Source organism: Harpia harpyja, chromosome 6 (assembly GCF_026419915.1).
Source record: "Harpia harpyja isolate bHarHar1 chromosome 6, bHarHar1 primary haplotype, whole genome shotgun sequence".
Taxonomy (NCBI): domain Eukaryota; kingdom Metazoa; phylum Chordata; class Aves; order Accipitriformes; family Accipitridae; genus Harpia; species Harpia harpyja.
Window position 1 is genome coordinate 37,313,986 of NC_068945.1, and position 14,678 is coordinate 37,328,663.

Sequence of the window (14,678 nt, forward strand, 5' to 3'; positions counted from 1 at the left end):
GGTGGGAGACAGAAAAAATTCCCAAGTACTACCCAAAACAAGCATAAAGGTATTGAGAACAACCATTTGTGGACAGTAATGGACTATGAAACACAAGTAAATAGCTCTATGGAAATTTAAAAGTAATTTTATTGTTTAAAGATCTTCTAAATCACTGTGGGAAATGACATAAGACTGCAGAGAAAAATATATGCTGTTTAGAGACATGCAACTGTATATTGCCAAATTTCTAAACAAAACAAGTTGGGGGGAGGAGGGTTGGTGAGGGTTTTTGTTTGTTTTGTTGTTTGGAGGGGGTAGTTTTCGTATTTTGTAGGGGTTTTGTTTGCTTTGAGGTTTTCTTGGGGTTTTTTGGTTTTGTTTTTTACTTCAGGTCAGTGCTTGCCAAGAAATTCAATGTAGGCAAAGATTTGTCTAATAATATACACGCTAAGCACCTGAAAAAAGAAGGAAATACTTTTGCACGATATTTTTAAGGGCATAAGTGAATTTTATGTTCAGCAAGCTATTAATCTTTTTCCCAAAGGCTATCTTTAAAATTCTTAAATAGAAGAACCCAGAAATCATGAAATATCTGCTAAAGGAGCTCTTAAGGCTTTTCACCGGTATGCCACAGAATGCCATTAGTTCATTGATACTTAAGAGAAAGCAACAAGTAGCGTACTGTACTAGTATATACTGAGTTGATCAACCCTTGTGGTTGACTTTCTAACACTATCAATAAAAAGCTGCAAAAGGAAAGAGCAAGTTGTGGAACAGGTCTGTAAGCAGCAATATCTTATGTCAGTTATACTGACACACAATACCCTTATTATACTTAGTTTTCTTCTCTTTCCAAATCCCTTAATGAGATCTATAAATCAGAAAAACACTCTATTTTTCTCTATATCAGAAAAATGCTCCACAAATTGCTATGTTTTTATTCTTAAGTTAAAGTGAAATTTGAAGCAACTGGGTCAAATAGGTTTCATTTGCTTTTGCCCCAAAAGTTTTGTAATATTGGTACAGACTTCTGCATAGCAATTTTAAATAAAAGTTAGCAAACTACCTCTGCTTTTGGATTTCTGAAGATAAAAGATATCATATGTATATGAAGAAAAATTTTATTGTACATAATGGGTTTTTTCCTTATTTGATCTCATTCCTCCCTGTCAAGTATGTAGTTTGTTCAAAGTCAGAAAGCCCTGAGTTGACAGACGTTTCCTCTTATAAATTATTCAGCCATATAGCTTTATCTTTTTTTTTCCAGTTTGCTTTTTCCTTTCACTTTGCTTACAGTTTACAATCACTATAATACACATTAATGTCTCCTGTCCCCCCACCCCCCCTTTATTTTTTAGGCCATTTCCTATATACTACAAATAGCACTTACTTGAACATACTTAACAAGCCATGCTCCTTGGGTAAGCTCCTTATTAAAAATCCTTTTGCAACTACTGTATGCCTTCAGTTATTTCAGTGATTTAGTAACAGTTAACTTTAGAGCGCACCTTGATGACAAGTCATACTGATTCAAAGTGGTGCTGCTACAATCCTAATCTCTTCAACCTTCCTTGAAACCATATTCCCACTCCATGTCTAACCTGGCATTGATATTTTCTCTCTGGCAACCAAACTGGTAGATAATTATTTAATTGATTGTGGTGGGTTAGCATGCAGGACCAGCTCATTGAAGAGTACTAACACCTGCAACAATACCAGGGAGAGGGAAGGACTGGAATGGTACCAGCTTAGATAGGTTTAAACTACTGTGCAAACAGATTTTTAGTTTAGAAAGATCAGCCTGGAGGAGAGAGGGGTCCAGGGAGACCTTATAGCAGCCTTTCAGTACTTAGAGGGGGTTTATAGGAAAGATGGGGACAGGCTTTTTAGTAGGGCCTGTTGCAATAGGACAAGGGGTAATGGTTTTAAACTAAAAGAGAGTAGATTTAGACTAGATACAAGGAAGCAATTTTTTAGGATGAGGGTGGTGAAACACTGGCACAGGTTGCCCAGAGAGGCTGTAGATGCCCCATCCCTGGCAACGTTCAAGGTCAGGCTGGATGGGGCTCTGAGCAACCTGATCTGGTTGAAGATGTCCCTGCTCATTGCTGGGGGGTTGTACTAGGGGACCTTTAAAGGTCCCTTCCAATCCAAACCATTCCATGATTCTCTAAGTCAACACATTAAAATAGCTTTTCCATTCTACTTCCAAATTGCATAAACATGCTCTCAAACATAATTTCCAAAAATAATTAGGCATACTAGACTAGGTAAGGTAGGACTTCATTTAACATGAAGCAACTGTTAGAAGTCAGATTTCAGAAGAGAAAGACATTCCCACAGCTGGCTGACACAACACTGTTGTGTCTCACGGCATCAATATTCAGTTCCACTTAGACAAAAGCATTTGTTATCAACTCACAAACTAATACTACGAAGCTTCATATACTAGGGAAAGAACCTTGTATGGTTATGCAAATGTATATCATGAATAAATGTCCAGACTAACATTAAGAATAATTTGTTAGCATGCAAAAATAGCATCACCTTTTAAAAATAATACAAATGCCATGAGATCATGGAATTGCTTTACTGATGGAACTTTTCCTCAGATGTAGATGATAACACACTCAAACACAGCAGTAGGTGGAAATGGCATATCAAAAATCTTCTCTTTGCAGCAAAATGCTCAACAAAAGGATGCCTACACTGTCAGTAACACCAAATTTTTTTCTCTCCTCTACTGAAATTTACAGTGCATCTCATTTCATCAATTAAGGTGGGGGAGCAACTTGCATTCATGTGAAGAAACAACATTTAAGCAAAGCTCATCCTAGTATTCCCACCCTCTCTCAATGGGAATTAAATTCCCTGAAATATTTAGTATGTACAAAATACAACAAACAAGTCCCTGGAACCTAACAGATGAAGAATTTATCTTCCTAAGGGAAATCACGTACAAGTCCTTTGTGACAATACTCCCCATCCTGAGAAAGCCACGACTGCATTAAGCAAGCCAATTCACTGGTTAGCGTTGAGACGATTTAGTTAGATGCCCATCTTAACAGTAGTTGTCTGGTCTCGAAGGGAGACTCCCTTCTCTTGCCCTCCCTACTGTCTCTCAGTACCTAGCTTTCAACATGTTTGTTAGGAAACCCTTCCAGAATAATCAAGTGCTACCCACAGGAGTTTGCTTCATTATTTTTCAATACAGCATTAACTTGCTAGTTTGATACCATCTACCACCTGATTATAATGCTAGCTATAAAACTGGACCAGATGAGCTTGCTTTTTAAAGTCTTCTTTAAAGTGAGGTGTTAGCCAAGATCTTACAGTGTAGAGGTACATAATCTTATCTTTAGGCATGTTGCCCTATCATATGTTGTAAACAGAGGAACTCCTTACAGTTTATTAGCATTATGTAAACATCATTGATAAGAAGAAAATAATCCTTTTCCCAAAATGTGACTTAGTTTTAAGCAACAAATCCATGTTATTACAAAATTTAACTGAGTTTGCACACACTACTGAATTTTTCCTTGCATCTTGTCCTGGTTTCAGCTGGGATAGAATTAATTTTCTTTCTAGTAGCTGGTACAGTGTTAGGTTTTGGATTCAGTATGAGAAGAATGTTGATAACACACTGATGTTTTCACTTGTTGCTAAGTAGCTTTTATACCAAGTCAAAGACTTTTCAGCTTCTGATGCCCAGCCAGCAAGAAGGCTGGAGGGGCACAAGAAGTTGGGAGGGGACACAGCCAGGACAGCTGACCCAAACTGGCCAAAGGGGTATTCCAGACCATGTGATGTCATGCCCAGTATATAAACTGGGGGGAGTTGGCCTGGGGGGATCGCTGCATTGGTCAGTGAGTGGTGAGCAATTGCATTGTCCATCACTTGTTTTGTATATTCCAATCCTTTTATTATTATTGTCATTTTTATTATCGTTATTATTATCATTACTATTTTCTTCCTTTCTGTTCTATTAAACTGTTCTTATCTCAACCCACAAGTTTTACTTTTTTTCCCTGATTCTCTCCCCCATCCCACTGGGTGGGGGGGAGTGAGCGAGAGCTGTGTGGTGCTTAGTTACCAGCTGGGGTTAAACCACGACACGTCTATATCATGACATACTAATAGCTGTAGTAAACAGTTCTCATGCAATAACCACTGTAAAAAAATATATTGATGACACTAATTGCATATGACAATTTACAACCTTACAAAAACTGCAGTGGGAAACAGTTATACACACAAAAAGCCATAGATCCTTAAAACATAATATAGCTTTGGATCAAAAGCAAATTAAATAAACACATGGTAGCAGTTGAGAACTGCCATGATGAAAACTTCTAGGTTTTTTGTTACCAAATTTGGTGTGTTTACTGTAATTGTTGTCAAATAAATGCAAGCCAATTTACTACCTAGCTGTTCTTCATTCAACAATTCAGGCTGGGTTTTTAAGAATACCAAAAAGTTCTTTGAGAAGAATATAACAACCTGTCTTTAGCCCAAAGAATACTTTGTCAGTCCTTTAGAGTCACAACATAGAGACCATATTTAAATGTAACTGAAACATTTCAAAGGATCAAAGTATAAGAAATACCATACACACAGAATCTGAAATTACCTATTTGTAATTATGCTTTTCAGAAACAAGCTTACCGAGTATTCTCTTACAGCTCTCAGAGTTAAAACCAAGATTTAGAACCATTCTATATTTCATATGAAGGGTAAGCTTTACTGCATGACGCTGTATATTTACAAGCTCAGCAGGAAAAAAAAAAAAATCAGGTAGTAGGAAGTTCTGCTAATTTGACAACTCCCATATATGAGAAACTACGAAATGTTTTGATTAGAAAAACAAAGCTTCCATGACATCATTCCAAAATGAAATAGAACAGCCAGACCCATCTGTTACCAACAACAGTCAAAGGAGTCTCCCACCAGGTAGGAAGAAAAAAAAAATCACAGCTCAGACTCCCGTGGGAGGTTCCAGGGTCCTGGCTGAATAGCAGGAATACTGGCACCGACCTCAGAAGGTCATCAGGAAAAATGGTTAAGAGAAAAAGAAATTAAATTATCAATACAGCATATATTATAACTTTAAAGTTTAAACTCCTTCTCCTCAACCAGAGATGGAAATTGCATAAGCAATTAAATCAGAGTGCCACAAGATCCGCTATAAGGAATAAAATTATCAAGAAGCAATTTCCGAAAACAAACATGTTTTTTAGAATGGGAATGAGAAATTCTGCAAAGAAATAAAAGAAAATGGGCCTTCCATAATGATCAGTCAATAGTTATGCAAATAAAAATATTTTAAAATTAAAAGCAATCATTCAACAGCTACAACTAGCTGCCAGTGAAAGCAACATTCACCTTACAGAATAACCCCACAATTAGCTGAAACATGCAAAAAAATCCAGTTGAAAATAAGAGGAATTTTTACCTTGTCCCCACATTTTTACATTGTAGGGTGGGGGCAAAAAAAATTCTGCAATTGAAACCCTGTCCACCAGTCTCTCCTTTTTTCCCCATTCTCTCAAGTGACAAACATTTCAGAAGTGGAGTGACAGCAGTCTTGCTTTGAATGACATTTCTAGTATAATATAGATATAAATAAAGCTGGTCCGACCAACATAAGTAGCAGCAGAAACTCAGTTTGACATAATATTCTTAGTAAGGAAACAGCCAGTGTTCCCATACATAATTTTAAGTCTCTGGGTTCTAAGTTAAATAGAGGAAAGAGATTCATCACAGCAACAAAACTAGACTTATCTGAATTGAAACTTTTTTACTTCCGATTGCATTGACCTGCAATAGTGGACAGTCCCAAACTGTTCTTACTTATATATAGCCTTCAGTAGAGGCACTTTTAAAACGCTAAGTGGTATCTGCATGAGAAGATTCAAGTTCTTAATATCCATTCAAAATAAAAACCTGTGGTCCAAAGGAACCCAAAGCATTAGTAATACAATTAGACGTATATAATTTTGGCCAAGTAATGAAAATCAAATTATAAAACGTAAATCTCAGTTTGCAAACAAATTGGCTGTCCCAAGCACAGAAGAGCTAAAGAAGCAGTGGAGCAGTGGAGAAGACAGCCCTCAAAGAAAATGTTGCAACTACTGAATCAGTAAGACTGCTGCATAAGACATGAAGTGTAGTATGAAGTCATTAAATGTTTAGTGTAAACCAGAATCTACTTTTAAGTTATCTATTACCTATTATCTTGTTCCAAAGAGTTCTAACTCCCCCCTCCACCCCCCCCAAATACCATAAGCCAAGGTAAACTAATTTAGCTAGCAGCCTAATACAATGGGTCTTCTGAACTAAAGATTTCACAGACAAGTCCTTGCCTGGAGTTGTAGACAGGTATAACGAATCTACCACAATGACCTATTATAAGGAAACTGTAATTACGTATATGAATAAACAAGTTGCTCTAGTAGTTCGTGTGAATACCTGAGAGGTTCAATGTTCTGGCAGAGATTTTATTTATTTATTTATTAAAAGAAAAAAACATGCTAATGAATATGATTAGAACTCTGCTTATCAATCTCTCTGAAAAACAAGACCATTTTCTTTGTGTGATTGCCATATTTATTTCCCTCCACACATGTTTTTTAATGAAGAATGAGGTTCTTGTATGGTGTCCCTTAAGACCTGTCAAATATTGCAACAGAACAGCAGACTTACGTACATTTTTAGCACCATCTCATAAATCCCTTTGGCTAAGTTTCTCTTCTATAAGCAAGACAAAGATCAGTTTACATTACAAGAAAGTTTAAATCGAAAGCCTAAAGACCTCCCACAATATAATACGCTGTTTTAAATTAGTATAAAATATTTAAACAGGTTCATTGTTTCATTCATTAGAGAATACATACGGGGCAGGGCGGCGGGGACGGAAGAAGAAACAAGCTACCCCCTGTAATTCCAAGGTGATTGCACAGTGATAATGTAAAGACAACTGCCTTGGCCTATGACACAACTGAACCCTCAATATTGAATCCTGCTTTATTGAGAGAAGAGTCAGTGACCCTTAACTTCTACCTGGAGACTCTCTCATCAATGTTTTTTTTTTAAAATAACCATTCTTGCCAAAGAACAATTTTCTTCCTAATGTACAATCTTCAGACCACTCCTCTAGAACATCTTGCCATCACATACTGCACCTGCAAGGGGTGAATCACCAAATGGAAGAGTAGTTCAAGCAGAGATCACAAAGCCACAATTGCTGGGCTTCTATCCCCCACTTTGCTACCAATTGTCTCCATGGCCTTCAGTAAACACAATCTCACTGTGAAGGTTTATGCATCTACAAAAATAGTTACCCTAAAGAGGTAACTTTAAACTTAAAGTTCAGAAAGCCACGTAAAATTTTCAGAGGAAAGGCAACGTGCCATTGATTTAAAGGATTTCCACAACAAAATAAAGAACTGACTAATTAATCTCAGTTGTTCACAGATCACTACTTGTTTAAAATTAAATTTCAACATTTTGCCAGACAGTTTGCTTTCATTTCTAGCATCAAAATTACTTTTTTATTATTCTATTTATTACAAAATATTTCCTGTGCCCGCCACAGATAAGCAGATGTGTTTTATATACACAAATGCATTAGTATTAAGACTGGACTAAGACTTCCTGATTTCACACAGGACATGAAAAAAACCCCACCACCAGCCACCAATAAACAAAAGAACACATGTAGTAGCAGCAAGTTTCCTTCATTAACAAAGGAAAACTTACTCATATCAACAACTTTAGAGGAGATATTCAAAATGTCCTACGTGAGCCACTTCCCAGGAGTCTATATTATATGAACCAACATTACTACTAATGCAGAGTACTTTGTCTACACATATGGCAATCCTTATTTTACAAAAATCTGGACCTCAGATAATTTTAAGGATCAAATTTAATGCATGTATAGCTGGGATTTACAAGTGCGTCATTTTGTAATTTCTCTTTGAAGATGAGTCTTACCCATCTTAAGTTGCCAAGTTTTGCATATTTCACGTCTTATGAACTCAGTTTGGCTAGAAAAAAAAGAATGAAGTAATGCTCTGTGCACTCAAAAGGATTAAAATTTGGTATGACTAAAGTGAACAGCAGCTAACAATCTTCTAAAGCAGTTCTCACTGAAAAGTTCATCTGACTTTATAAAAATGAACTTGTATGCAAAATCCATTGCTATGAGGGCCCATACAGAAGTACTATAAAATTTGAGTTCTTCAACCTGTAACAGCATAGTTCCCTGCAACTTTTCAAAAACTGACATGCATAAAATAATGTGTTTTGAATAAATGAGTTTGATATATCACTAAAGACAAGTAGCTACACAGCCCCAGAAGTGATCAACATCAGTAAAAGATAAATGTACAGAGAAGTCGTATGTTATTTGATCTCTACTCCTCTCATAATTTCCAAGTTTCAAAATTCTCATAGCATCAGCGACCAAGACATTAAGACCGTCATCATGGGTGCAGAAAATTCTCTGTTCTCCAAACTAACATATTCTGCTTTGATGTACAATTCTTTATACATGCCGACTAGGCTTGAATGAAGAGGCACTTCAAACCAAACTATGATTGCAAGGTTGCACAATCCACATCAGTTCCTGCAGTTCAGAAATCCAGTAAGAATCCCTTAGGTCAGAACAGGAGAAAAAGGGCTGGGAACTCATTTTGAAATCTATGCCTAGCACATCCTCTGAATTACCTTATTTTTTACATATAAAAAATGATGCTACCCTAAAGGAGTCATGGTCAGGATGAAAGCTGTTCACTGAGCATAGTATAAAACAGGGCTAACAACTCTCAAGAACTGAGCGGTCCAGGAAAGAGCAGAAGGATCAGTAACACTCTGCTCAATAGTAGACTATTGGCAAATGACAGCTGCTTGGAAACTGGAGCATAACTCCGTAAGAAGAAAGAAAGCAAGAAAAAAAAGACAGCTAAGCCAAGCAGTAGAACCTCAACAATCCCCTCGTCACTCATGGAGAATTGCTGGTGGTCAGCGGACACATCACAGCTCAAGCCACAGCTATGCAACAGCTAAATAAGCATGCACTTCCTATTCTTCAGGAAAAGGCAAGCTGCTTAAAAAAAAAAAAATCACAAAAGAAACCGCAGCAGCAGCAACAACAAAAAAAAAAACAAAAAACACACTCCAAAAAACTTAACAGCTAATTTCTTTAACATACGAAAGTTTTGCCCCCCCAAATTCTGCATCATTTAAGGATTTTTGATATTCCAGATAAGCAGCTTCTTTTACTTTGGGAGAATCTTGAGTAATGTTTTTCAGCACTCCAAAGAAAGATAGGGGAACAAAAATGGAAAGAGTAGGAGATCAGAAACTAAGTTGCCATAATCAAAGCAGGAAAATATGAATGATTAATGCTTAAGAGGAAATGATAAACATAATATTGACAACTTCTTACAGCACATTTTTAGCTGCTGAATGAGTGTTTTAAAATACTCAAGAAAACTGATTATTTATGTCAATAAAAGAGCTATTCTTTTTAGAATTTATAGTCACTGTACTGACTATGAAAACCCATTAACTTTATAAGTCTCCTGAATGTTTTTAGCTTCACAGATCTAGCTTTGTACTGTTTTAGCCATATTCCATGCAATTTTTTAAAAAGTACTTCTGGTTAAAGTAATCTTAAATCTCCTTCTACTACGTCAAAGAAAAAAAAAAATTATTTATATGTACTCCAGAAGAACTTACCCAAAATAACTTTCATCATATCCAAAGTGAAAGCATTTTCGCATATAATCACTTTTTAATCTCATGTTTTATAGTGCAAGTGTCTTTGAAATAGAAAGTAATTAGTGTTTTCACCACAGGAGACAACAGATACCAAGTACTGTACTTCAGTTTCCTCTGCTGAGATCCACTACATAGCTCAATAGAGAGCAGCGTGCAAAAAATAATAATTAAGTTTATTACAAAGCTTGTAATGCTACAAGTGTTTAGCAGTCTGATCACAGGATTTTACATCCAAGGTTATTTACTATCCCTGTGCTCTTCTGTACAGTCAGACTTCTGACATGCTAATGCATATTTATATAATAAATCAGTAGGACTTCATTCAATTGCAAATACATTCTCATACCCTCATCTGAACCAACTCTCTTCATGAAATTCTTCCATAGTGTTACTGCAGTTGTATAACAGTTACATATTCTGAAATATATAATAAAGACTCAGATGGGACCATCACCTATCACACAACACATTTTTAAAGCCTTCAACAAAAAGAGCTGACATTTTATCCTCACATTTTAAATGGAAGAAATCAGGATGCATTTAAGACAATCTTTTTGACCACTGGGTGCCACTCTTGTTCTGTGTAAAATACACGGCCTGGCACTAACTCAGTCTTCTCAGTCTTTTTTTTTTTTTTTTTTTTTCAGCTTTGAACAACTCTGATTCTTTTACTACTTTTCAAAACCCTTTACTGTTGCTTCTAGCCCCAAGAACACAATTTTGAGAGAAGTCTAATGCACACAAACCCTTATGGTATATGAAGGATTTTTTTTACGGTGAAGTTATGTAATAACCTACTTAGGCTACGTCTAAATCATCACATTCAAAAGAATAGATATCTCCCTGCAACTGTGTAGCACTGTATTGCCATTGCTTCTAACAGCTTCATATTGTGTTTGCAAGGCCTCAAGACTGAGGCTTTGAGAAAGCTTGTCAGGCTTGCTCTGTCTGAGCTTTTCCTGACCTGCCTGAAGTCTTGTTTTTTAACTTGGTGCAGGTTTAAAAGCAATTCTTCTAACTGACCAGGTGTCTATAGCTAACTTGGTTTACTGTTGTTGATTTTTGTATAGTACAACCATAGTTTTATATACATAGCAGTAAGGAGTTATTCTATGTAGAATGAGGTATTTATGACTAACACCCTGATGCAGTATATAGAAATACAGGCCTGGAATAATAGCAGGCACCCCAAGAAGTGGAAACACAGGATGTGGCGTATAAAAGTACAGCATGAGATCACATTCTTAGATTAGACTGTTAATATTTCAGTTATACGAACAATTAATTCTCATCTGAATATTTAAGGCGAGTTTCATCTTTGTCCATTCATTTTGAGTGTAACATTATCCTGTGCACTTTATTTATCATATCAAATAATCCCATATCAAACATCATTGCAGGCATATGTGTGTTCCAGCCCTACTGTTTAATACTATTCCTTACATTTCATAGATGGGAACCCAAGGTACAGACTAAGAGGTGCTCGCAGAAATTAACATAATGCATGATGGAAATATCTACTCATTAGTCCAGCTGAGAAAACAGGGAGGTCAGAACAAGGCTATGGTGAACTTCATAATCCCATTTATTCACCCCACCAACCTTTAAAGTGGCACAGGTATCCTTCCGCTGTATTGTCGCCCCAAGGTACTGCAGTCACAGAAGCAAGTATTAGACCAAAGAATTCTCTGAAGTTATGTAAAAAGTGTGACTGATCAGGGAGATGCACTAAATTACTTAACAGTCCCAGGCTAACAACCTAAAGATGCTATCATTATGCCTCTTATACTTACTAACCAAATACTAAAATAGAGACTTTCACGTCATACCATTTATTTAATTTGTATTTCAAACAATACAACTAGAAACCACTTTTCCACTATCATCTTTTTTTCCAACAGATGTCCTTTCCCACATCCCTGCCATTTCACTGCTCTGCTCCACAAACGGGTTTCATAACAAACTAAAAATGCCCTAAATAGTCCCAGCCTATGCATGGCACTACTGCAAAGTCTTATAAAATACCTGTATTCAGGCTGCCGACTTATAGGATGATCATCCCTTGGCCATCTGTATCCTGATTCATCCTGCAAAACACACATGCAAAACAATTGTGTGACGTGTATCTCAACATCAAATGTCAGGTATAGTTAGCTGCCAAATAGTACTTATTTACTGCAAAACCAAAGCATTTAATGAGCTAAAAGAAAGTATTAATCATTCACAGCAAGGTTTCTCTCAGTTTATTCACTGTACCCCATTCCTCTTATTTTCTTCGTCTATCAATACTAAAGAAAGCAACTTTGCAATGCTGTACAAAACACAAAAACTAAAAAAAATTTCCAAACTATATACATAGGCCCTGGCTTAAAAAAAAAAAAATTTCCTCATTGAAACGTAAATTATCATCAATAGTTTGAAATTACAGAATTTCAAACAGCTGGGTTGGAGGAGGCAACAGCAATGACTTTCCAAAGGGACCATAAATTTTGTACTTAAGTGTAGCTACTGGGGGGGGAGCATTCAACATCATGGCAGAATTTAAATAAGTGAACAACTGTGCAAATTAGAAGGATAGGTAGACAACATTCAACAAGTTGCATGTGCAAGGATTTGTTAAACAGAAAGATTTTGCAATCATTCTTCTATTCATCCAGATAACTTTGCGCTGCATTATAGAGAGGACTTCTGGCCACTTTTGTTTCCCCAGTTCAGACTCTGAGCTTTCTACAGTGCTGGACAAGAGCTCTTTTCTAAGTCAATAGAGTAGCTAGCAACCGTAAGCAGCAGCAAATGGGTACTACCATATAATCACAAGAGTCTTAGAAGCACAGTAACAGCAAAAAAGCACCAAGTATCAAAACCTGGATGTTTTTTCTATTCATTCTTTTTCAATTTATGAGAACAGCAGTAACATCAATGCTCTCTCTGAAATAATATTTTAGCTGTTCAGTATTCAAGCATTAATGAGCAAGTAAACATCATAAACATGTGAGAAGAATCACCTTACGTACACCTCGGTGTGGAGGGCCACTTCTTCGCTCATGGGCAAAACTGCGACCCTCTTCATAGTCTCTGTACTCAGCGTGACTGTAATCATCATACCTACTATAATTCCCATCCCCAGGTCTTTCAAGCAGCGGTGGTTTCTTGGGCACAATGTTTACTACTCTATGGTAATCATCCTAAAAGACAACACAAACAAAATCATATTGCTTTTAACAGCTGGAAACCTATAGTAAATACACAAAAATAAAAACAACAAGTTATTTCTAAATATGAGACTATAATAATCTTAAAAGCTGAAATAGCACAGGGGAACAACAAACATTAAAAATCATGCCAGTCTGATGGTGGAATAACTTACTAAATCTAAACGGACACCATTCAGATGCAATCCTTGGGCATTACAAGATTAATTAGAGGGAAAATTTTCAACATGGTTTAAGTTTCTTTTGAAAGTTTAAAGCAGTAGCATTAGCTACTTTCTAAGCATCAGCTACTTTCTTTTTTTACGCATTAGCTACATGTGTTTCTCAGAGACTTTTATGTTAACTTAGGAACGCAATAAAGAAAGTTACTCCTGTAATGCCTGTAAAACATAGAGCACATTTGAAAATACTGTCAATTTTCTTAATGTCCATAACATCCTCCACACTATGGATATTACAGTGAAGACAGTCCTTGCTTCATAATCTGAACAAATAAGCACCTCCTCAATACAACACAGTAGGTGATCTGAGTATTCAAGTGACAGAGTTTTAACACTTGGTTTTTCTTACAACGCAAGTTTTGGATAGCTTTTTGCTAGAATGCAAAATTAATTTATTGTATTTCCTTCAAATAAAATGTCATGCACCATTTACCAATTACAGAAATCCTTTGTTTATTAAGCACAAATTGCACAGTTGCAAAGGATACAAATTCAATTTTCTAGAGCTAAGTATTATATAAGTCAACTGCAAATAAAAAGCAAACAAAAACATGAATGCAAGACCTTGTATTTTAAGTCTTCTTCCTTTAGCAAGATATTTTTTCTATGGGCCTTAAAAACACAGGCTATAAATGCAGAGACTTGACTTAGCACGTGCAGGTTGGACGCAGGGAAAGATACTCAAACTAGCTTTTTTAACAGCAGTAGAAGTCAGAATCTAACGCATTTTTTGTAAAAAAAAAAAAAAAATACATTAAATTCACAAACTGCTAAATATTGTCATGCAAAAAAAAGTTAGTTCTGATTTCAGAGACCACCCATCAAATTCACTAGAGGGCAATCCAAAGCTAGCCTACAGCCATACTGATGCAAAGTAGAGACTACATACACATCCATACACGGCCACAATGCTTGATCTACCCTTACCTCATTGAACATCCTCGACATGGGTTTTTTTTGTTTTTTTTTTTTAGTTTGGTGTCTTACAAAGAAGATGTGCTCTGAAGCTAAAATAAAACTGCTCCATGCTTCAGCCTCACCCATAAGTCCCTATCGCATAACTATACTGACATACAGAAGGATAGTTACATGAAAGCTCAAGGTGTACCCACTTAGGGTTAACTGTGCCAAGTGCTTGCAACTTTATGTTGTTTACCAGGATCTGAAAGCATGTGTTTCCACTATGCTCTATACTTGATATATAATTAGCACCCAGTTTAGAGTAGGACAAGCCTTTTGCGCTCTCAAACAAGAGATACTTCATTCTGTATCATTGGCATGTTTCAGTCCCAACATACTAACCTATCAGCAAATGCTAAGCATGTTCATAGATTGAATAAATTAATTCCCTGTTACTTGTCTAGTCAAAATTAAGTCAGACCTCTACATGTGGACACAGATACAATGGCACAGGCTTACAAGGACAGAAACTGCCTGCCAACTATCTTGAATCACCAGAGCTGTACGAGAAGCTTCA

The 14,678-nt window shown here is 36.4% G+C and overlaps 1 protein-coding gene across 5 annotated transcripts in view; it reads right to left on the reverse strand.

Annotated features, from left to right (window-relative positions):
- PPHLN1 (periphilin 1) overlaps positions 1-14,678 on the reverse strand; it is a 69,026-nt gene that overhangs the window by 48,677 nt on the left and 5,671 nt on the right. For 3 of the 5 annotated variants that reach the window (XM_052789658.1, XM_052789657.1, XM_052789659.1), the window contains 2 exons: positions 12,774-12,953; positions 11,794-11,855 (listed from right to left, as the gene is read on the reverse strand). In XM_052789658.1, the coding sequence (XP_052645618.1) occupies positions 11,794-11,855; positions 12,774-12,953 (242 nt within the window). The remainder of the gene's footprint in view (positions 1-11,793; positions 11,856-12,773; positions 12,954-14,678) is intronic. The other 2 variants (XM_052789661.1, XM_052789660.1) reach the window with 1 other exon arrangement.